Raw genomic sequence first — 22,610 nt, forward strand, 5'->3', positions numbered from 1 at the left:
TTTTCCCACAACAAAGAAGTCATGCAGGCACGTGGTAAAGCAAAACTGTGGAACCCAAAGCAAGGCTCCCATCTTGGTCTGTGGTCTTCCTCTCTCTCCTTGGCTGCCGTCGGAATTTTGGAATTCCGCAGCCCCCCAGAAGCCGATCACCCGTGCGGATTCAAACATTTACACGCGCGTGGATCCCCTCTCCTCCTTTTGGCTTTTCTTTGAAAAGGGCCACGCTTTGAAAACACTTTTAAAATAAAAAGTGAGGGAAAACCCACAAAAAATGAAAACACAGCCCAGAACCCTGTGGTTTTGTTTTGGTTTTCACTTTTATTACAGACGTTTTTGCAGAGTACAAACGAACAGAGACGCGAGCACAACGAACCCTCGCATACCTCCCATCTGCGCCTACAGTGAACTCCCTTTTGCCCTTTTTTTTTTTTTCATTCATAACCTGTTTTCTTTCATTTTGCTCGTTTTCCCTTGGGGTTGGAGTATGTTAAAGACCTTGCCGTTTTTGCGTAAATATGTGTTGTGATCGTTGTGTAGAGAGATTTGCCTCGTTCGTGGAAACAGAGATGTAAAATGTCCATTACGTGGATATTCCATATATTAAAAAAAATCTTTTTTAGGTTATTTACTTATTTTGAGAGAGAGGGCGAATGTGAGCAGGGAGGGGGAGAGGGAGGGGGAGAGAGAGAGAATCCTAAGTAGGCTGCGCATTGTCAGCGTGGAGCCTGATGTGGGGCTCGAACTCACTAACCGCGAGGTCGTGACCTGAGCTGAAATCAAGCGTCTGACGCTTAACGGACTGAGCCACCCAGGCGCCCCTGCGTATCCCGTATTTTAATCCACCCCCCTTCCTCCTCTTATATCAGCATTGAGTTCGTTTCCAGACTCTTGACATTATAAACAATGTCACCAGATGCATTCAGTTTCAGGACATGATGTCATCATTTGACCTTACCCAGGCCATGATGTCATCATTTGACCTTACCCATTCTCCTGCCTGGGAAGTAGCACTGAGTGGCAGAGTTAATATTCCCCACCACTAGCCGGAGGGTCCGTACATGGTTCAGTGGAGAAGATATTTGCGTTACATTTTGCCTCCCCACTCCCTGGGTAGGAGTTTTATCAGTTAGGATTAGGTTCAACTGTGAGTGGCAGAAGATCGCAAGCAGTGGCTGAAGCCAGATAGAGGTTCACTATAGAAGTTCGTTTCTGTCTCACGTGAAAACCTTTCCGTACTGGCTCCAGGGTGGGAGTGACCCTCCACGGTGTCAAGAACTCGAGCTCTTTTTACCTTGTTCTCCTGTGAGTGGTTTCCATTCCCAAAGTCATCGTATGGTACAAAGTGGCTGCCCTAGCTCCAGCTATCGTGCCTGTATTCCAGGCAGCGAGAAAGAGGAAAGAAAAGGAAAAAGCACACTTCTGCTTTAGGCGCCTTTCCTGAAAGTTGCACATATCACTTCCACTTACGTTTCATGGGCCAGAACTTAGTCGCCACGGCCATCTGGTTGCAAGGGTGGTGAGAAAGGCAATCTTTATTTGGGGTGAATGTGACCTCGGCTACAAATCAGATGTAGGCATTTCACTGCTAGTGTGTGAACAAGGTGTGGTGGGGGCTGCCAACGACGCCTGAAGGGAGATCAGGAAAGGCTTCCTAGAGGAGGTGATACAGGAATTTGCCTAAGACAGGCGAGGTTTGCTTTTTATGAGATGAAACAGAATAAGCTGGGCATTAACGGGAAATTCGATTTAAAAACTTGAAGTTGTTCCCAAACCTTTCTCATTTTCTAAGAAATTCTGTATTGAGTCCATGGCAAGAGTTAACTACCCCAACTGAGGAATTATTTGTTGCGTGGATGAGTGAATGAGTGAGGAGAGAGGGTTGTGAATGACTCCCAGCGCTCTGACCCTGGGGGGTTCCTGGGGCAGACCTTCTTTTCTGAAGGTAGCCACGATCATCCCTCTCGCCTCACGGGCCCTTGCGCAATTTGTCCTTGTCGCTCCTCCGGAAGGTGGGATCTATCGCACGACCCCTGGGAATCTGGGCAAACGCTGTGGCTCCTTTGGCCCACAGAGCCGGGCACACGTGATGCTGCGTTAATTCTAGAAGAAGCCCTTAACTGGCCTTGTGGTTTCCACCCCCTGCTTCTCGTGACGACCCGGCTGGTGAGGAGCCCGAGTCACATGGGGAGGCCTGGAGGAGGAGACCCCACGGAGAGAGAGACAGAGAGACAGAGAGAAAGAGAGAGAGGAAGGGAGAGACTAGGGCGGGTCAAGATGCCAGGCAAGTAATAAAGAAGTTACTTATCTTGGAAATGGACCTTCCAGTCCCGCTGCCCTGGCTGATGCCACGTGGGTTGGAGAACCGTCCCGCCGAGTCCTCCTTGGATTCCAGACCCACAAGTGCTCACGTGAAATAAATGTGGTTTGTAGCAGAGCAACGGATCTCTGGAAACCCGCCTTGAAAGGCTAGGCTATGGAGCATGCTGGGCTGTCCCTGGCAGAGCCCCATGACGGAGGGCCAGTGGAGGACATCTGGGGTGCGCTGACGGGGTGACCAAAGCCAGCCGTGGGCGTAAGTCTCGTGTGGCCTCCGTCAGCCACCAGCCATTCTGCACGGGGAGAGAGAGGGCTCCTTAGAGGCACTATTTCACGTTTTAGATGCGCCCAGAACTAGCCTGTCAGAAAAACAGCAAGGGAGCTCTCAGAACACATCTAGGCTCCTATCAAAAGGACTCAGGAACCCGCTCGAAAAGGTCCAGACTGGCCAGAGAAGAGACAATGTGAGCCTTCGTGAGGACAAGAGCCGGGATGGGCCTCGCCCCTCCCGGGAACTCCTCTCCCCGCCATGACACGAGCCTGCCTTGACTGCCCATGAGCCGGAGCCCCGCTCGGACCCTTCCTTTGTGTCTGTCGTTCTCCAAAAGGCTTGCTCTGTCTTCTCGATCCTCCCTTCTCTCCAGACGCCAGATCGGCACGTCTTTCCCACCCCGTGACTCCCACAGCGGTGGGGCCATGGCCCCAGCCTCTCCTCGGGCATCATGGAGGCCACTCCAAGCAAGGATGGAGTGCGTTGGGCCTGGCAGTTCGGAGGGGCCGTAGGGCATGCATGCGCAGGGAAGGAAACGAGGTCTAGGCCCGTTCCGTCCTGTCTCCTGGTGAGTCCGGGGAAGACGGCGGGCGTCTTTGTGTGCAAAGGCCAGGAGCAGGGATGGGTTTGGAGTGCGGGGGATGGCCGGTTGACCTACCCCACGGTCTGGCAAGAACCTCCAAAGGAGAAGCCTTTAAAGCTTTTGGCAGCTTGAAGGGGTTGAGTTGCTGGTAAGCCCAATGCCACGGGTGACCTGGACTGGAGCCCGGATGGGAGCCAGATCTATTTTCCTCCCACAGGACCTGCCTGGCCTTTGTCGGCTGTAGGGAGGTGCATTTCCCCCTCCTCTGTGGGCAGCAAATTCCCCACGAGTCAGCAGGAAGTGCCTCTGGGCTCACCCACCGGCTTCTATTGGCTTGTGAGATGGACGAGCCAAGTGAGTGTGCAAGGCCTCTGTGCCTCCCTGGGGCCCACCAGCCCGGAGACGCCCGCGGGTGTCCCTCAGTGTACCTCACCAGCCCGGTCACTGGCCCTCCTTGTCACCTCCCGACATCCAGGTGCTGAGCATGGGCTCCTTCCCTTCATTCAGTGGAGAATAAACTAAGGCACCTGGGGTCAAGGCTTAAGGCTCTCGGTCCCCTGTGCACGTACCCCGTGCCGGGCACCGTCCTCAAGTTTTCACGCGCTAACCGGCCCAACGTCCGAACTCTGTTGCACGGACCCAACAGGTACGTTCTACTATTTTACTCCCCGCTTCACAAATGCAGAAACCGGGGCGCAGAGAAGTCAGGCGAGCGACCCAAGGACGCACGGTGCCTCGGTAAGATAGCCAAGTCCCGCCTGGCTCCCAGAAGCTGTCCCAGGTTGACACCCGCAATGACCGTGCCTTGTGTCCCAGCCGGCTCTGACTCTCCCCATCCTCTTGGGATCTTGGAGGATCTTTCAGATTTGGGGTCACGGGTGAGGCTAGAAGGTGCGTCCCCAGCCCGCTGCAAACGTGGTCGGGTCGCCGGAGTGGCGGAAGAGGGGCCGATTCCAAACAGCTGCTTGGTGACAACAGTTCTCTCCTCCTGTTCATCCGGAGAGCATTTCGTTTCACAAGAATGCTGTAAGGGGCTGGCCGGAGAGGGCTCCCCGCCCGCGTCAGGTACTGATCAGAAACTCCGGGCTGGGACCAATAACGCGCTGTGTCTTCATAAGCTCTAGATGATTGTTGGCCGTAAGGAAGCTGACCGTTGGTCTCATCCGTCCCTGCACCTGGCCAGGGGTGGCACAGAATAAGTGTGCGTTACAAAGAGTGAGATCAATAGCTCGTCTGCTGCTCTGCCGTCAGAGACCTCAAATGAGACCGTGGACATAGAGTGCCTGATTGAAGGCTCAGCACACAGTAGGCCTTCACTAAGGGGGGGCAGGAAGGATTGTCCCGGCACCAAGGTTGGAGGGCTGCGCGCTGGGAGCCGGTGGGGCTCGCCGAGGAGGGAGAGAACCAGGACGGAAGATTCAAGGTTGGGGGGCATGGCGACTGCTGATGTCACAATGCCCCCATTTGCCTGGATGTGTCGGGCTCCTGGACCCCCCGAGGGTGGCAGAGGGGATGGCCGGCAGCAGCGAGAAGATCACCGGGGAAGTGGAATCCAGGACCAGGGGGACATTTGCGGACCAGAAATAAGCACGGGGCAGAAGAAGCACCAAGATACTGGCGGAGGCATGGGGAATCACCGAGACCTGTCAGGTACTGGTCCGGGTGGACCGGCAGGTGTCCCTGACGGGGAGAGTCCAGGGTCCAAGTGAAAGTGCACACCCCCAGCTACCAGGAGGGCACGTCCTTCACAGGAGCCCCCCCCGTTTGTTTGCGGGTTCCCGGGGCATCAGGCGGTCGTTTCCTGGAGCGGCCTCAATTCTGGTCCCACGGCCTCCCGGGGACTCTGTCCAACGTACTGATGTCCCAGCCCCACCGCTCAGACCCTGATTCATTTTGCAGAGGGCTCGGGCACGGGTACATTTAAAAAAAATGGTCAGGTGATTCTACTGTGCTTTCAGGGCGACAATTCTACTTAAACAAGAAAACAAAACGCACACACACACACACCCCTACACGATCCAGCTATGTCTTCTAATGAGCAGCGGGGGTCGCGTGTCGTGTCCCCCCAGAGATGCTCAGACTCTGGACAGAGCTCAACACCAAGAGAATGTTAAGCTAGGACTGGTAAAGTCATGAAACTCACTATCAGGAATCTATAGGCACCGGGGCGCCTCCGGGGTGGCTCAGCCGGCTGAGCGTCCGACTTCGGCCCAGGTCACGATCTCGTGGTTTGTCCCGCGTCGGGCTCTGTGCTGACAGCTCGGAGCCTGGAGCTTGCTTCGGATTCTGTGTCTCCCTCGCTCTCTGCCCCTCCCCTGCTCACGCTCTGTCTCTCTGTCTCTCACAAATAACTGTTAAAAAAAAATTAAAAAAAAAAAAATAAAAGCAACACTCAATAAACCTTATGACCGGTGAAGGCAGCGCGGTGTAGACGGGGTAGCAAGGAGAAAAGGCACCTTCTGCTGGGCCCAGCACCCAGGCAACCACCCCATCGTGGTGTTGCTGGAGGCCACAGCCCCAGAGGCCCCTCCGTGCCGGCCTCTCTGGTTCTATGCTTGATCCGGCTACACTGCGTCCGTCTGAGAAAAGCCGAAAGGCAAGAATATGAGAAGCCAGAGTTCTTGGGTTCAAATTCAGACCCTGCCGCTTGTCTGGGGGAGAGCTGCTGACTGTGTTCAGACAGCTGGTCCCTGCATGCTTGGGTCCCGGGGTCACAGCCTCCAGACCCCCTGGCGGGCACTTTTCTCCCTCCGTTTTAGCGGACGTTACTGCAGGGATGCCTCCCCCGTGCTTGACGCCTGGACTTGTGCAGGGCACAACGGTGGCTTCCTCCCCAGCTGAGCAATGTTCAGGCCCCGCAAAGCCCGGGTCTGCTCTGGGTGTGACAATTGTAGAAGGCTTGCTTTGGTCCCCGGGCTGAGCAGTGGACGGCCCTGGGCTTCCCTCCTCGCTCCCTCTGGTCAAAGCGAGAGCCCCTTGGTGCCATATTGGAATCGGTCAGTGCGTGTCTGTGTCTCCATGTACGTGTGTCTGGGTGTCTGCGTGTCTGAATGTTTATGTGTGCGCACGTGCCTGTCTCTGTGTGCGTGGCCTGCCCACCCACGCCTCCCGGAGTCCCCGATCGCTGTGCCTTCTGCTTACGTGTCACCCCACGGGCTCCTTCCTGCCCAGAGGTGGTCATGGAGCTGTGAGGACGGACGCCAGGCTGCAGAAACTTGGGGGGGGGCGGGTGAGGAAGAGGGCAACAGTTAGTACAGGCCACTCCCTGGGGAACTGCGGCCGAGAAAAGGAGCAAAACAGAAGTCAGGGAGGCTCGGGGTCAAGGGAAGAATTTGTTAGAGATGGGGAGATGCAGGTTGTTTGGACACAGAAGGGGAGGAGCACAGGAGAGGGGCAGTTGGGAAATGCTGGCGGGGAGGCAGGCAGTGGGGCTGGATCGGAGAGGCTGAGGAGGGTGGGGCCGGTCCCAGGACTTGTTTCCCAGCCCCGAGGCCATGCGTACCCCCAGCGTCTAGTGCTGTCACTGCCTCCGGAATGAGCGCTCACCTGCAAAGGGGCGGACGGAGGCCAGCTTTGCCAAGGCAGCAAGCACTCAGTGGGGTGGCGGTAGTGCTCTCGACCTCCCGCGGGTCCATACCCTCAGTTCAGCCCGGCCAAGTCCAGCCAAGTTCACGCCTGGGCTGGGAGCCCATCTAGGTCTTTGACGGGCTCGGGATCCTCGAGGACACAGATGTGTCAGGCCTCTCACACCTGAAGGCTTGCCTGGCTCCTGGGTCTGAACCTCTGCCTAGGCCCAGCCCCAGCTCCGTAGCCATCCAGTCTCCCTTTCTGTGCCCATCCCCCTCCTTCACCTGCCCCATGCTCACCTCCGTGCTCATCCCCAGGCTCACCTCCATGGTCATCCCCATGCTCACCTCCGTGCTCATCTCCGTGCTTGTCCCCAGGCCCATCCCCAGGCTCGTCCCTATGCTCATCCCCAGGCTCATCTCCAGGCTCATCCCCAGGTTCATCTCCAGGCTCACCCCCATGCTTATCCCTAGTCTCATTCCCATACTCATCCCCAGGCTCATCCCCAGGCTCACCTCTGTGCTCACCCCCATGCTTGTCCATGCTCATCCCCAGGCTCATCCCCATGCTCATCCCCAGGCTCATCCCCAATCTTGTCCCCATGCTTGTCCCCAGGCTCATCCCCAGGCTCATCCCCAGCCTCGTCCCCAGGCTCATCCCCAGGCTCACCCCCATGCTCATCCCCAGGCTTGTCCCCATGCTCATCCCTAGGGTCGTCCCCAAGCTCATCTCCAGGCTCGTCCCCAGGCTCGTCCCCAGGCTCATCCCCAGGCTCATCCCGAGGCTCATCCCCAGGCTTGTCCCCAGGCTCACCCCCATGCTCATCCCCAGGCTTGTCCCCATGCTCATCCCTAGGGTCGTCCCCAAGCTCATCTCCAGGCTCGTCCCCAGGCTCATCCCCAGGCTCATCCCGAGGCTCATCCCCAGGCTTGTCCCCAGGCTCACCCCCAGGCTCATCCCCAGGCTTGTCCCCATGCTCACCCCCATGCTCACCCCCAGGCTCACCCCCATGCTCATCCCCAGGCTCATCCCCAGGCTCATCCCCGTGTCCATCCCCAGGCCCATCCCCAGGTGCATCCACAGGCTCACCTCTGTGCTCATCCCCATGCTTGTCCCCAGGATCATCCCCATACTCGTCCCCAAGCTCGTCCCCAGTCTTGTCCCCAGGCTCGTCCCCAGGCTTGTCCCCATGCTCATCCCCAATCTTGTCCCCATGCTTATCTCCATGCTCATCCCCAAGCTCATCCCCAATCTTGTCTCCATGCTTGTCCCCGTGCTCATCCCCAGACTCACCTCTGTGCTCATCCCCATGCTCGTCCCCAGGCTCATCCCCATGCTTATCCCCATGCTCATCCCCATGCTCATCCCTATGCTAATCCCCAGGCTCATCCCCAGGCTCATCCCCAGGCTCATCCCCAGGCTCGTCCCCAGGCTCATCCCCAGGCTCATCCCCAGGCTCATCCCCAGGCTCATCCCCAGGCTCGTCCCCAGGCTCATCCCCAGGCTCATCCCCAGGCTCGTCCCCAGGCTCATCCCCAGGCTCATCCCCAGGCTCGTCCCCAGGCTCGTCCCCACCTCCGTCTCCAACTCTGTGCCCATCCGCACTCGTAACCCCAACCCCACGCTCATTTTCAACATCTTCCTGTCTATACAATTCCCACTTTGCCGGAGGGCAAAAGAGGTCAGTAACAAGCCCAAAGTTGTACCGCTGGCTAGCCAGATCCAGCACTCGAACCTGACACCATTGGACACCAATGGTCAGGCTCTGAACTCCCACGCCACACTCCGGCATGGCATCGGTCCCCGGGTCCCCGGCCTCTGGCCCTTGTATGACCTCTGACCGGATTGCCCGCTTGACCTCCTGACATCACTTTGCCGGCTCCTGACTTGGTCCCGATCGGTTCAAACTTCAGCCAGCCTGTGCGTCTCAGCTCAGTTGTACCAGCTACTGGCCCCTGGCCGGACCCTTAGCCCTGTTGCCTCCCCAGGACCTCATGGGGCTTCCCCACTCCCAGGTTTCCCCAGGCCACCACAACTCTGATGACAGGACGGACAGGCAGGTCGGAAGACAGGCTCAGGGGAGGGTGTCACGGAGGAGGTATTTCGGGTTGGAACGGGTCCGTTCACGTCCACGGCCTCCAGTCAATGGCGTGGTGGGCTCTCCACTGCAGAGAGAGAAGATGGGGAGGAGAACCCACGGCTCCACAGAGGGTGGGGCTTGTGGAACGTGCCAGGGCATCAGCGAGGAAAGAATGATTTCGTTCCGGTTTCAGATGCTTGCTTTTGGCCGGAGGGAGACAGGGGCCAATTGGCTAATTATAGCCTGAAAGTCACTGGCTGACGGCCAGATCTCTTTTGATAGGTGCGGCCACCGGCACTCTGTTCTTCTGCTAATTTCGTTGCTATTTCACTCACCTTCCCAAAGACCCAACCCTCCCCCACCCATGGCCGCTGGTTTTTCCAATACACTCGATCGTCTGTATCTTCTTCTGCCTCACCCCTGGGTCTGAGTCTCCTCACCGAGGCTAAAGAGAATCTTTCACGCAGGCGCACCCCCCCCCCCACGTCCACCCCACCCCTCCTTTTGGCAGCTTTTGTTCCATTTCTGCCCGCCCCACCCCCACTCCCTTCCCCCGCCATCCTGAGATCTTAATTTTATTTCCTTATCCTTTATTATTATTATTTTTGAGAGACAGAAAGTGAAAGTCGGGGAAGGGCAGGGAGAATGTCAAGCAGGCTCCACAATGTCAGTGCGAGTCTGACGCGGGGCTCGAACCCACAAACCGTGAGATCATGACCCGAGTCAAAGTCAGACGCTTAACCGACTGAGCCACCCAGGTGCCCCTGATATTGTCTTTTGTGACGAGCCTCTTCAAGTCTCTATTAATTTTCTATTTTTAAACAGATTTTATTATTAATTTTTTAATGTTTATTTTTGAGGGAGAGAGAAAGCCAGAGAGAGAGAGAGCATGAGTGGGGGAGAAGCAGAGAGAGAAGGGGGAACACAGAATCCGAACCAGGCACCAGGCTCTGAGCTGTCAGCACAGAGCCTGACTTGGGGCTCGAACCCACAAACCGTGAGATCATGACCAGACCCAAAGTCAGACGCTTAGCCAACTGAGTCATCAAGGCACCCCAGTTTTTTCTTTCTTTCTTTCTTTCTTTCTTTCTTTCTTTCTTTCTTTCTTTCTTTCTTTCTTCCTTCCTTCCTTTCTTTCTTTCTTTCTTCCTTCCTTTCTTTCTTTCTCTTTCTTTCTTTCTTTCTTTCTTTCTTTCTTTCTTTCTTTCTTTCTTTCTCCTTCCTTCCTTCATTTCTTCTTCTTTTCTTTCTTTCTTTCTTTCTTTCTTTCTTTCTCCTTCCTTCCTTCCTTCCTTCATTTCTTTCTTTCTTTCTTTCTTTCTTTCTTTCGTTCTTTCTTTCTCTTTCTTTCTTTCTTTCTTTCTTTCTTTCTTTCTTTCTTTCTTTCTCCTTTCTTCTTCTTCTTCTTTCTTTCTTTCTTTCTTTCATCTTTTTCTTATTGATTGTAGGGTTTAAAATTTTTTTAAAATACATTCTGGGGCACCTGGGTGCCTCAGTCGGTTCAGTGTCTGAGTCTCTTCTGAACTCAGGTCTTCATCTCAGGGTCATGAGTTCAAGCCCCACATTGGGCTCTGTGCTGAGCATGGAGACTACTTAAATTTTTTTTAAAAAACTTTTTAAATGCATTCTGTATACACACTCTTTTTGATTATATGGAGTACCACAGTCCATTTGGACGGACGCTTGTCTTTTCATACTCTCAGTGGTATCTTCCAGTGAACAGAAATTTAACTTGAGGGGCGCTTGGGTGGCTCAGTCGGTTAAGCGGCCGACTTCGGCTCAGGTCATGATCTCACGGTCCGTGAGTTCGAGCCCCGCGTCGGGCTCTGGGCTGACAGCTCAGAGCCTGGAGCCTGCTTCGGATTCTGTGTCTCCCTCTCTCTGACCCTCCCCCATTCATGCTCTGTCTCTCTCTGTCTCAAAAATAAATAAACGTTAAAAAAAAAATTAAAAAAAAAAAAAAGAAAAAAGAAATTTAACTTGAGGGGCGCCTGGATGGTTTAGTCAGTTAAGCATCTGACTCTTCATCTCTGCTTCTGTTGTGATCTCACTGTTTGTGAGATCGAGCCTGGCGTTGGGCTCTGTGCTGACAGAGGGGAGCCTGCTTGAGATTCTCTCTCTTCCTCTCTGCCCCTCCCCTGCTTGCTCTCTCTCTCTCTCTCTCTCAAAATAAATAAACATTTAAAAAAAATGTTTAACAGTAGAAATCTTTTTCTACTCTGAGGGCATGGAGATATTTTCCTCTGTTATCTTCTAGAAGCTTTATTGTTTTACTTGCAACATTTAGAGGTACGACTCATCTGGACTTGATATTTTGGGTATTATGAGAAGGCAATTATTTTTCCATGTGGATCAAGTGATCTAGCACCATTTAATGAAAATACCGTCCTTCACCCACTGCTCTGTGGAGCCATAAAGTGGATCTTTTCTGAGCTTTCTATTTTTTTTTAATGTTTATTTCTGAGAGAGAGAGAGAGAGAGAGAGAGAGAGAGGCAGAGCATGAGTGGGGGAGGGGCAGAGAGAGGGAGACACAGAATCCGAAGCAGGCTCCGGGCTCCGAGCCGTCAGCACAGAGCCCGACGTGGGGCTCGAACTCACGGACCACGAGATCATGACCTGAGCCCAAGTCGGATGCCCAACCGACTGAGCCAACCAGGCGTAACCCGCCCCCCCCAACTTTGATATCTTTGAAACAATTGTACAAAGTATCTTTTTAGACATTTTATGCTTATGGCTGATGTTTAGAAATGCAAATGATTTTGATATGCTGTGTTTACATCCAGCAACCTTCTAGGTTTCTTTGCGTTTCTACCTATGTAATCAGGTATGCTAGTTGAAAACTCTGGTTTTAGAATCTGATTTTGTTTTGACTTTTTTTTTTTTTAACTAATTAATTTACGTAAAGTAGGCTCCATGCTCAATGTGGGACTTGAACTCACGACCCTGAGATCAAGAGTCGCTCGCTCTACCAACTGAGCCAGCCAGGCACCCCCTTGGTTTTCAGTTCTAACCTCATCATTTACTAAACGTAGGACTTTGAGAACATTGCTTCATTTTTCTGAGTCTTGTTTCTTTTTCTACAGAGTGGTGATATTCTCTCATAGGCTTATAGTGAGGCATAACGAAACAAAGCACGCATCGTCTTGAGCCAGTGCTCATACACACTGGCACAATCCATTTGTGATTTGTTAATACATTCCTCGCCCTTGATTTCCCCTTTCCCGTTTAACTCCATAGCTCTCCAAATTCTGGCTTTTACCCTGTCGTTTGACAGAATTGCCCTCAAAGGTGTGTTCCTAGTGTCTACTTTCGTGGACTGCCCTGTTTCAAATGCTGGTTTCAAGTCCCATCTGTTCCCCTGGCTGACTATTAATTCGGGATTTCCCACAACCCCTTCATCCGGTTCGACGCTTTCCCGGAATGACTCCTAGAACTCAGGAGAATGCTTTACTAGGTTTACCAGTTTATTATAAAGGATACAAGTCAGGAACCGCCGCGTGAAAGAGATGGGGGTGGTTTCCATGTCTTTTCCGGGCATGTCACCTTTCCAGTATGTTGATGTGTTCACAAACCTGGAAGTTGCCTGAACCCCATCACTTAGGAATTTTTATAGAGATTTCGTTAGGTAGCCATGATCGATTAGATCATTGGCCATTGGTGATTGAACTCAATTGCCAGCCCCTCTCCCTTTCACGGAGGTTGGGGGTGGGGCTGAAAGTTCGAACCCTCTACTTACCTGGTTGGTTCTTCTGGCCACCAAGCCGCCATCTTGAAGCTATCTAGGCTCCCCTACGTGTCATCTCATGAGTATACAAGAGGCAAATTCCAAAGGCTTCAGGAGCTTTGTGCCAGGCACAAGGGACAAAGATCATTTTTTAAAAAAAATTATACTACAGTCTTCTCGGCAGATACCTTCCCTTGGCTTCTTGAGACTACTCCCCTACTTTTCCTTCCTCTTGTCTGGGATCTCTGCCCAGTCTCCAAGTGGGCTTTTCTTTCCTCCCGTGCCTTAAGTCCTGATTTCTTTCCATGGTTCAGTTCTCATCCCTTTTCTCAACTTTTTTGACCTCATCTTTTATCAAATTTGTCTATCTGTAACCATGGCCGTTTTTCTTGGATACCAGGTTCATATGGACAGTGGTTCACCGGGCATGACCACCTGGCTTTTCTATAATGCCCCGAATGACACGAAGCAGGTTTCCCCAAGCCTGCTCTCCCTCTCTATTAATTCCGTCCATCCCCTAACTCTGGGACCTGAGCATCACCTAGACCCATCTCACTCCTTCATCCCTACCTTTAGCTGTGGCCATGTTCTTTCCCTCATGTTTGTTTTCATTGCCATTGACTTGGTTCACTTTCCCACAATTTTTCCCTCCAGTTGGCAACACCAGCTTCACCTGGAAACTTATTAGATTTGCACATTCTCGGGCTCCAGCCAAGATCTATTGAGCCGGAGACTCTGGTGCTGGTACCTGACAGTCTGTGTCTTACTGGGCTTTCTAGGTGATTCTGGTACCAGGGAAGTAGACTACTGGTCTTGCCCAACTCTCTACGTGGCAGGTCTGGCCCCAGAAAGACGACTCACTGAAATGAAGTCAGTGCTGCCCCTGGATGTTATCCTGACCTTCCCAGGCTGGGTGAGACATCACTCCCGTCTCATGACACCTTGTGTCTCCTTTGGTTGTGACCCACCTCGTCCTGTAGTGGAACTGCAAATGGTGGCCCCGGAAAGGTAGGGATTCAGCCATATTCACCGTTCTCAGTAAGCGTTCATACAGTTTTGGGTCCTGAGATATATGTGGAAAAAGATAGACAAGTGCCTTTGTCCCATGGAACTGAAATTCTGAGAGGGCAGGCAGAAAAGAAATAGTAAACAAATTTAAGATAATTTCAGATGGTGGTAAGTGCTGTAATGAAAATGAAACAAGATAATGTGATGGAAGGGGGCTGAGGGCTAGTGTAGATAGAAAGCTAAGGAACGCCTTTCTTGGAAGGCGCCATTGAGTTAAGATCTAAATGATCAGAAGCCAGCTATGGGAAAATGTGTAGGGAAAACCATCGTAGGTGGAGGGATAGCTGGAATTTGGTGAGTTTGAGGGCAGAGAGAAGAGCGATGTGATTGGAGGGGGAGAGAGGAAGAGAGAGAGAGAGAGAGAGGCAGAGGCAAACTCCTAACTCCATGGTCAGAGTTTGTTGGGATTTCACTCCAAGGGCTGTGTGGAAACCCTCGGGGAGGGATGTGAGTACTGGTGTGTGTTTTGGGAAGACCACTCGGGCTGCTGTGTGTATAATATAAATCCTATGGAGACAGGAGTAGAAGCAGGGAGGCCAGTTTGGAGGCCACGTGAGTATTCCTAGTGGATACAGAAGCAACCCTGGGAACGTGTGTTTAATCACGTGGATCCTGGTGCCCACCTCCAAATCCTGAGCCCTCCACAAAAGGGGTGGCTTTGGGCAAGTGACTGAACCTCTCTGTGTCTCAATTTTACCCTCTGGAAGAGGGGATAAAGGACAGCACTTAACTCATAGGTTTGTGGGGAAGGCTCAGTGAGTTAATATAGAAAAGCATGGGCAGAGCTCTATGAGTTATTATCATTATTACTGGTGGTTGTTCTCATTATAGCATGGAGGGAAAACAACGGGTTCAGGGTATTTCTACTGGCCGAGTTGACATGACTTGAGGATGAACTGGATCTTAAGGATGAAGGGGAGAAACGACTCCCTGGGTTTTGGCAAAAGGTTTAACACAATGGGGAGGGGCAGGTCTTGTGTGTGTGTGTGTGTGTGCGTGTGTGTGTGTGTTGAACAGGGTTCTGAGGCACCCCTAAAACATCCAAGAATAGATGCTCGGCAGGAGGTTGGATGCATGAGTCTGGAGTCTAGGGGAGAGCTCAGGGAAGCCTGGAGACACACGTGTACGAGTCGTGGCGGAGTGATGGTGTCCCCACGGGAGAGCGTGCAGACGGGGAAGAGAAGGACACCCATTAGGACAGAGCGCTGGGCTCTCAATCCTCTCCTGGACGGCCAACGAGGATTCGCTGAGCCCCAAAGACAGCGGACCGAACAGCTGCCACGGAAAAGATCCCACCTGCTTCATGGCTCCTGAGCAGAGAAACGGCCCTTGCCTCTTCTTCACCATAAGGTTTTAGGACCCACCAGTGAAAGGGGACCAAGCTGAGGTGGAAAAAGCGTTTCCGAAGCTGGACTCAAACATTTCCAATGGCACCACGGTGGGGCACCGCTGTTTTGAATCCGGGAGCATGTTAACGCACCATTTCTAAGACTTTCCCGCATCAGACCCGTAACCTTTGACGCGAGTCTTTTCCCCGTTATCCATGGAGGTGCGGACGGATCAGATCAGTGGTTCTCAAACTTTCTCGCCCATCGGTGTTGGCTGCGGGCTGGCTAGAGGGCAGGTGGCCGAGTCCCGCCCCACAGTTTCTGATGCGGTTGGCCAGGGTGGGACCGGAGAAATTGCTGACAGGCCCCCACGTGATGCCATCACCGCTGGGGGCGCCGAGGTCCCTGGACCACCCTTGATAACCTCTGGTCCAGATTCCGTGCTCCCTGAAAGCAGCAATGGCATCCGTCTTGTTCACCTGGTTCGGTAGGAGGCACTCAATCCGTGTTAAGTGAGGGAATTAAATTCCCCTTCTGTGGATCCCTCCGGGCTTAGGAATGGGGCGGTCAGGGTCAAAGACAGGCTGTCCCCTGATTTGCTGTTGCCCCTAAGCTCCCCAGCAGCCCCACCATCCTCATGGAAGCCTCAGAGTTTTGGGTGGCCAAGAGCCATCAAGAACGCTCTGCGTTGTTCCCCCTCGAACCATTCCCAGCCCATACGTCTCATCCCACACATTGATTGTCGGAAAACTTTTAACAACTTGGTTCGTGCCCTCGTCTCCGTGGGTGGAGTTTAGGCAGAATTTGAGGCAGAGGGACACCGTGACACAAGTGATTTAATGTGTAACGTCTTTCTTGGATCCATTTAGGCGGCCCCTGGGTGAAGCCAGTCCTCCCTCTCCGCTCTCCAGGGCCAGGGGAGATGGGGTGGGGACCTGGCACAGGGCTTTGGAGGGATGGAATTAGTTAAGTCTCAGTCCAGGCGGGATGAACGCTGGTGGCCACATCCCACGGAGCTCACACGTCTTCTAGTTCGAGGCCCAGCACCCAGGCCGCGCACACAGAGCCTTCTTTCTTCGTCGAGGAAGAGTGCCCCTTTCACAGCCTGCCACAGGCAAGGGAAATGGAAAATCCCGGAGCATCCCGAGCCCCTCTCAATTTCCAAGGGCACTTCGCCTCTCCCAAGTTCAGGGACAGGACAGGGCGTTTGCATGTGGGCTGGGTCCTGTGGCGAAGCAGCAAGTTCTGTAGCTGGAGGGCTGCGGGCAGCACCGGCCGTGTCTGCCCGGGAGAGGAGAGGTCCCCGCGTGCCGACCGCCCAGCCTTGACCGTGTCGTAGTCAGAAAACAGCTCCGGAGCCCCTCCTGGCCCTCCTGGGCCACAGCCCCGAGCAGAGTAGCAGAAGCGATGGCTTTTCTGAGAAGCTGCTGATCTCAACCCTGCTGGCTGTACATTCCTGGATGATGAGGGAGGGATTCCAGTGTTTACTTTGAACAATGTTTTCCTGTGTCTGAACCGACTGGGTGTTAAATTCTTCCAGATTTCTGGCTCCGTGTTGCAAGTCCAACGGGACAGAAACAGGTTTACGGCAGTTGGCAGGGCAGCAGAAGCGGGGTCGGTCTGGGCACCTTCTGCGTCTAGAATTTCCACTCGGTGGATGGAAAAACCGTCAGTGCCAGCTCTGTGGGCTTGGCGCCTGGGAGGGGGGTTTGCTGTGGTCCCAGCTCGGAGCCTTGCACATTTCCCAACCGAGAGGGCAAAATTAGCTTGTCTTTTTTTTTTTTTTGAAACACAGCAAGGAGGGAGAACAAGCTGAGTTTTGAAGGTCAGGCCTTGCAGTGTTTTCTCCGTTAGTATAAACCCAGAAGTTGTGCTCATAAGGAATTCATTTGGTGGGATATTGGGAAACCGGAGTGAATTCCGGTTCCTGGGGCCTGCGGTGTGAGGAGGTTTCAGGGACACGCAAGAGCTCAGGGCTGGACGGGGGATGGGAGACCCGAATCCTTACTTTTACACAGGGGGAAACGGAGGCACGGAGACCCCCCCCCCCTCCCCCCAGTGACATGAGGGTTAGGATGTTGAGTTGGAAGGAACTGTCCCCGATAGAGCTGGATGGATCTCTGCAGGGGTTGGGGGACTGTGGCAACTTGGAGCTATTGCTAATCCTTTTTGCCCAGGAGGATGACCACATAACCACGTGGGGCCACGGGAGGAGGCATTCTTCATTACGTGTTCATAAATCAATGACTTTAATGATAGAGAACTTCAGGAAACCAAGTTCAAAGATAAGGGCGCTCTTGACTTGCACCGCGCACACGAGCGGTGTCTCCATTCTCACGTTCTCAGATGTGCGCGATGCAGGGGGTGTCTCCCACGGGACCCCCCCCCCCCCAAGGACTTGCTCTCTGGAGAGTTCTCGGGGAAGCTCCAGCCTCTGGGCTGGTGCCTGTCAGCCTATTTGATTGGAGCAGCCCAAGTCCCAGGAGGGCATGGGGCGGAGGGTGGCCTGGACACTCACATCATTTAAAAAAAAATTGTTTTTTAATGTTTATATTTATTTTTGAGACAAGAGGGAGACAGAGCATGAGCAGGGGAGGGGCAGAGAGAGAGAGAGAGAGACTTCTGCTGTAGCAAAATGGCCTCCTCAAAATTGGCTTTTAGAGGATGGCCTTAATTCTGTGGTGTTTTGTAGCCATAAATTCTTTACCGTACGCGCTCCCTTCTTCTAGCGGAAATTGCTTCTAGTAGAGATGGGAGTGGGATTGAGGCGGCGAAACCACTCCCACTGCTGGAAGGATAGGACGTTGTCTCCCATCTCCGTCTCTGGGGTTTCCTTAACATGACTGGGAAGGACCCTGTATCAGTTATCTCTTGCTGCGTAACAAAGTACCCCAAGACTCAGTGGCTTAAAACAAACATCTGTTATCTCGCAGATTCCGTGGGTCAAGAATCCGAGTGTGGCGCGGCCGTGTGCCTCCGTGTCAAGGTCTCTTCATGAGGGGGCAGTCGTGGCTGAGGCTGGGGCTGTGGTCCCTTCTGGAGGCTTAACTAGGGGGCGGGGGAGGATCTGCTTCCAAGCTCACCCACATGGCCGTTGGCAAAATTAAGTTTCTCACAGGCTGTTGAACTAGGGGCCTCGCTTCCTTGTTTGTTGTTGACCACAAGTCTTCTCCAGAGAGCGGCTCACAACATGGCGGCCGGCTTCCCTCGGAACGAATGCCTGGGAGAACAAGAGGGAGAGGGAGCATGCTCAAGATGGAAGGCACAGCTTTTGGTAAACTAGTCTCACAAGTGACGTCACACCATTTTACCGCGTTGGGAGGGAGTCGCGTTGGTGGCTTATACTCAAAGTGAGGATGTGAATACCAGGAGGTGGGATCATTGGGGGCCATCTTGGAGGCTGCCTACCGAAGGCCTTTGGGCCGGGCTGGTTTTGAGTCTGTTCAACCTGTGGGCCGTGACACCTCAGCAGTTCTGATACGCCAGTGGCTGTGAGGGGCAGAGGGAAAGGAACTCTGTGGTCCCCCCTACTTCTCCTCGGGGGTGGGTCCCTTCACTGGCATAGCCTTCGGAAGACCTCTCAGGGGCAAATGATTCTAAATTTCTAAACTAGGTACACTTACCCTCCACTCTCCCATCCCGTCCCACCTTCCTTCTAAGGGAAGAGCCCAAGGCAGCCCTCTCTCTGAGGTCTTTGTCACTTCTGAGTAAAGCTCCACGACAGGGCGGCTTTCCCCAGATTTCACCTGGTGCTCACCTTGGGCGCCAATGTTAGTCCGTATTCTTGTCACCGAAATGAGCCCTGGTCACAAACCAGAGAGTGAAAGCTCTGCCATTCGTTCAGGAGTTCATGGTCTTCAACACAAAAGCAGAATGTTATAAATATCTTCATGGGTCACGGAATACTCGCGTCTCAGGTAATCGGATCGTCCTCTCGTCCTCACATGAGGCAGGATGTTTCTCCTCCTGGATATGAGGAAACTGAGGTTCAGATAGATTAAGTAACTTGCTCGAGATTGGACAGAAAGAAATGAAGCTGGGGTTTCGAACCCGTTCTCCTGACTCCAGTTCTGTGCTCCGCCCCGCGTCCCTTTTAAAGTTGTTTGCAGCCCCGGGTCCCCAGATTCTTCCCAGTAGGAATCTGGCGAGACTTCTCGGCCCTGGTTTGCTCCTTAAGTCATTCTAGAACAGGGCTGCAGTGACCTGAGAAGAGAAATAGAAGCTGGGCTGTTGGGGCCTGGAAAGTGGGGTAGGGTGGGTGAGACGTGGGCTCGGCAGTAGGGCAGCAGTTGCGTTGGGGGCGAGGGGGTCCCCTGAGCCCAACCTCTGCCCTCTCACTGCGCCAATCTCTTCCCCGATCTTCAAGTTATTGTCCCATTTTTGATGAGACACATTTGGCCCGTGTCTCCAGCCGGAAAGCCGGACCACCTTGTTTTGGCATTTGTGAGAGCTGTCACAGTCCTGCATTCGTGATGATGATAACGATCCGCCCCCCCCCCCCCCCCCCCCCCCGCCACCAGCGGGTTCTTACCACGTGCTTGGGAAGCATCTTCCCACGATGCTTCGTGGGAATTATCGCATGACCAGCATCCTCGGGGCCATCCAAGGATAAGCTCTTGCTATTGCCTCAATTTTATAGATGGGCGCACAGGGATCAGGAAGTGAACCTGTCTTATTTCTGGTCACACAGCCAAGGAGCAGCCGGCCTGTCCTGAGCTCGTGTTCGTCGTTCCACGCCATGCTCTGCTGCAAACAATTGTCCCACACGCAGCCTCGACTTTTTTAAGAGCTTTGGCCGATTCTCTCATCAGCTGCCCTCTTGAGATGTTGAAACACACAATGAGATCACAGGAACACAGCAAGAACAGCCAGGAGGGAGTTGGTTTTCCTGCAGGGATTGCACGAGGGTGCCTCTCGAAGGCCAGGCCTTCGCCGGGCAGAGGACGTCCACGCAATGCCCTCCATGAGGGCCCTGTTCCCGGAGTTTCAAAGCATTCGATGCCTCCCTCCCGCGTGCCAAGGCCTCGTTGTTTCATTGGGCCTCTGACTCCACAAAAACTCCCTTTGTCAGAACTTCAAAATTTCCTGGCATGTTCCCCACACATATTTTCGATGTGGATGGCTGTGATGTTTCACTATGCATTTACTTGTGTCTATTTGTGCCTAGAAAGATTCGTTTGAAGCTGGCAGCTAAATATTTCTCCCCGATTTCTTTTTTCTTTAGGTTTATTTATTTTTGAGAGAGAGAGAGAGAGAGAGAGCGAGCGTGCTCACGCACAAGTGGGGGAAAGGCAGAGAGGGCGGGGGACCCAGGACCCGAAGCAGGCTCCAGGCTCTGTGCTGCGATGTGGGGCTCGAACCCACGAACGGTGAGATCATGACCTGACCTGAAGTCAGATGCTTCACCGACCGAGCCACCCAGGCGCCCCTATCTTTCTCCCCAATTTCAAGAGGCCCCCCCCCCGCCCCGCCCCACCGCCCCCACTTCCTCCTTGACCTCTGGGAGGTTGGCAATTGCTATTTTCTCTTTCACCTGGAGGGAACAGTATTCTATATATTCACTTGTCTGCTTCCCCGCCCCCCAAACTATCCATGTTAGTTACACTATCTTATGTTTTACAAGTTGACCTCTCTCATTCCTTCCCCCCAACCCCTCCAGAAACCTAGTTAAATGAACTGCACCAGGGACTTGTAAGAGCTTCCAGATGGGAGAAGGGAGGACCAGAAGAGATCAGAACAAGGTAAGCAGGTGTGGCCTTAGGTCTTGACCGTGGTCTGTCCTCAAAGTAGGCGACGTGAGGGCCAGGAGTTGTTTGGAAGTCAAAGATCTTCCTTCGGAGCTTTAAGAAACACAATTTAGGAAGGGAGAGAGAGCGGTACCAGCTCGGTAGCATGCAGTGGGGATACGCGACCCTGACTGGTGAGGCGTGTGTGAGCCCATGCGCAGGGCTGGCCACCCGCCAAGGGAAGAGTCCCCGGAGCAGCCGTGGAAGGAGAGATAAAGGGACCTGTGGGGGGGAGGGGCGCGCATCTTAATTTGTGATCATTGTGAGGGAGGAAAACGTCTCACATCCAGCAACTACGGATGGAAGATCCCCCAGGTGTGGCGTCCGATGTAGGCGACACCTGGCCGTGTCTGGGGGGCGGGAAGCAGCGGGGACAGGACACAAGCTGTGCCGGAAAGGGATACACAGGCAGGTTGGCAGGGAAAGCAGACTCGGGCCTGAGCTGGAATTCCGTGCATTGAGGCCCCGTGGACTTTTCCTGCTAGATAAGGTTTCACTTAGCCTCTGCGAGAAGCCCGAATCCTGGAGGTCACAGCTGCAAGGGATCCCATTGTTCTTTCTGGGCACTTCACGCGAAGTGTCTCATTTAACCTTCGTCAGAATCCTACAAGGGAGGCGAGTCATCCCCATTTTACAGATGGGAAAGACTTCAGGCTCAGAGAGAGAGGGGAAGTGATTTGCCCGCACTTAAAAACAGTGAGGGATGGTGCCAGGAACTGAACCCAGCTCTCGCCAGGAGCCGTTATCTGTGTGTCGTATTTATTAGGGCGATGCCCCGCTTTCCCCGATGAATCTTCTTATCTTTTTCCCCCAAGGTTTTTATTTATTTTGACAGAGACAGAGGGGGTGCAAGCAGGGGGAGGGCAGAGAGAGAGAGGGAGAATCCCAAGCAGGCCCCGCGCTGTCAGCACAGAGATTGGTTGAGATTTTCGAACTGGGCAGTGTGGTGCAGGGTGATGGCTTTCTCTGAGATGGAAAAGACCAGAGAGGAAGACTTCCGGGGGTAAGGTGGAGAGCTCTGTTTGGACCCTGAAAAGTTTGAGGTCTTATTAAGATATGCAAATGATGACAAAGATGGCCGCTGGATATATAAGTTTGGTCTTTGGGGATTGGCCACAAGATTTGGCAAACAGATGAGCTTTGAGGCAACAGAACTCAGCGAAGCCATCTTGGGGACATGCAGGGATTAAAAAAAAAAAAAAGAAGGGAGCCCAGAAATCATCTGTGTGGGGACTGAAAAGGAGCGATGGCACCACGGGTCTGAGTGGCGTTAAGTCTGTTTGGAAGCCAAGTTGGAAGATGTTTCAGGAACACGAGGGGGGTCACCTGTTACCCATGACCACTTTTGGAAGGTAATGAGGGAGAAGCTTGGGCTGCAGGGGAGAGGTGTTTTGTTGACAAGAGTCAAAAGGGAAGTGGGAGGGAAGGCAGCACGTATGTGTCATTCATGAGACGTTCGGAAACCACTGTTGACGATAAGGGTGACGGTACAAAGGGAAACCAGGGTTCCAGAAACTGAGGCTGTCGGTGGCTGAGGACAGAGGCTGGCAGCAACCAGGTGGGAAGGGGGTATGGTCTGATAGGATGAGCTTCAAAGGAGAGGGAGGAACATGGTCTGAGAATGGCGGTGGGGATTAAGGCGGATGAACACCCACCTCCGGGTCCAGAAACCTGCGGGTCACGAGGGGAGAAACAGCCCTCCATTGAGAGGAGAGAGGGTCTATCCTTTGGTGGTGATTTGACAAAGCATTCTTGGCAGGAAGTCCCAGGGATGTATAGGGGTGGGGGCTTCTCCAAATTTCGGGTTCTGATCCTCAGCTTTTCGGGTTTTGAACACAATTTTATCCATTTCCTCAAGGCTCCAAATAAATCCCACACCTTTTGCT

General features: G+C 53.3%; 1 protein-coding gene across 3 annotated transcripts in view; it reads left to right on the plus strand.

Moving 5' to 3' along the window:
- The first annotated feature begins 1,878 nt into the window (after positions 1-1,878).
- CDRT4 (CMT1A duplicated region transcript 4) overlaps positions 1,879-22,610 on the plus strand; it is a 33,726-nt gene continuing 12,994 nt past the window's right edge. Inside the window, exons 1-3 of one of the 3 annotated variants that reach the window (XM_053892873.1) lie at positions 1,879-3,524; positions 3,646-3,820; positions 4,175-4,820. In XM_053892873.1, coding sequence (XP_053748848.1) covers positions 4,604-4,820 — 217 coding nt within the window. In that variant the 5' untranslated portion in view covers positions 1,879-3,524; positions 3,646-3,820; positions 4,175-4,603. Of the gene's footprint in view, positions 3,525-3,645; positions 4,821-20,597; positions 20,680-22,610 lie in introns of those variants that run through there. The other 2 variants (XM_019413389.2, XM_019413390.2) reach the window with 2 other exon arrangements.

This window comes from Panthera pardus, unplaced genomic scaffold (assembly GCF_024362965.1).
Source record: "Panthera pardus isolate Hobbes unplaced genomic scaffold, ASM2436296v1 HiC_scaffold_3, whole genome shotgun sequence".
In the NCBI taxonomy this organism is placed as follows: Eukaryota; Metazoa; Chordata; class Mammalia; order Carnivora; family Felidae; genus Panthera; species Panthera pardus.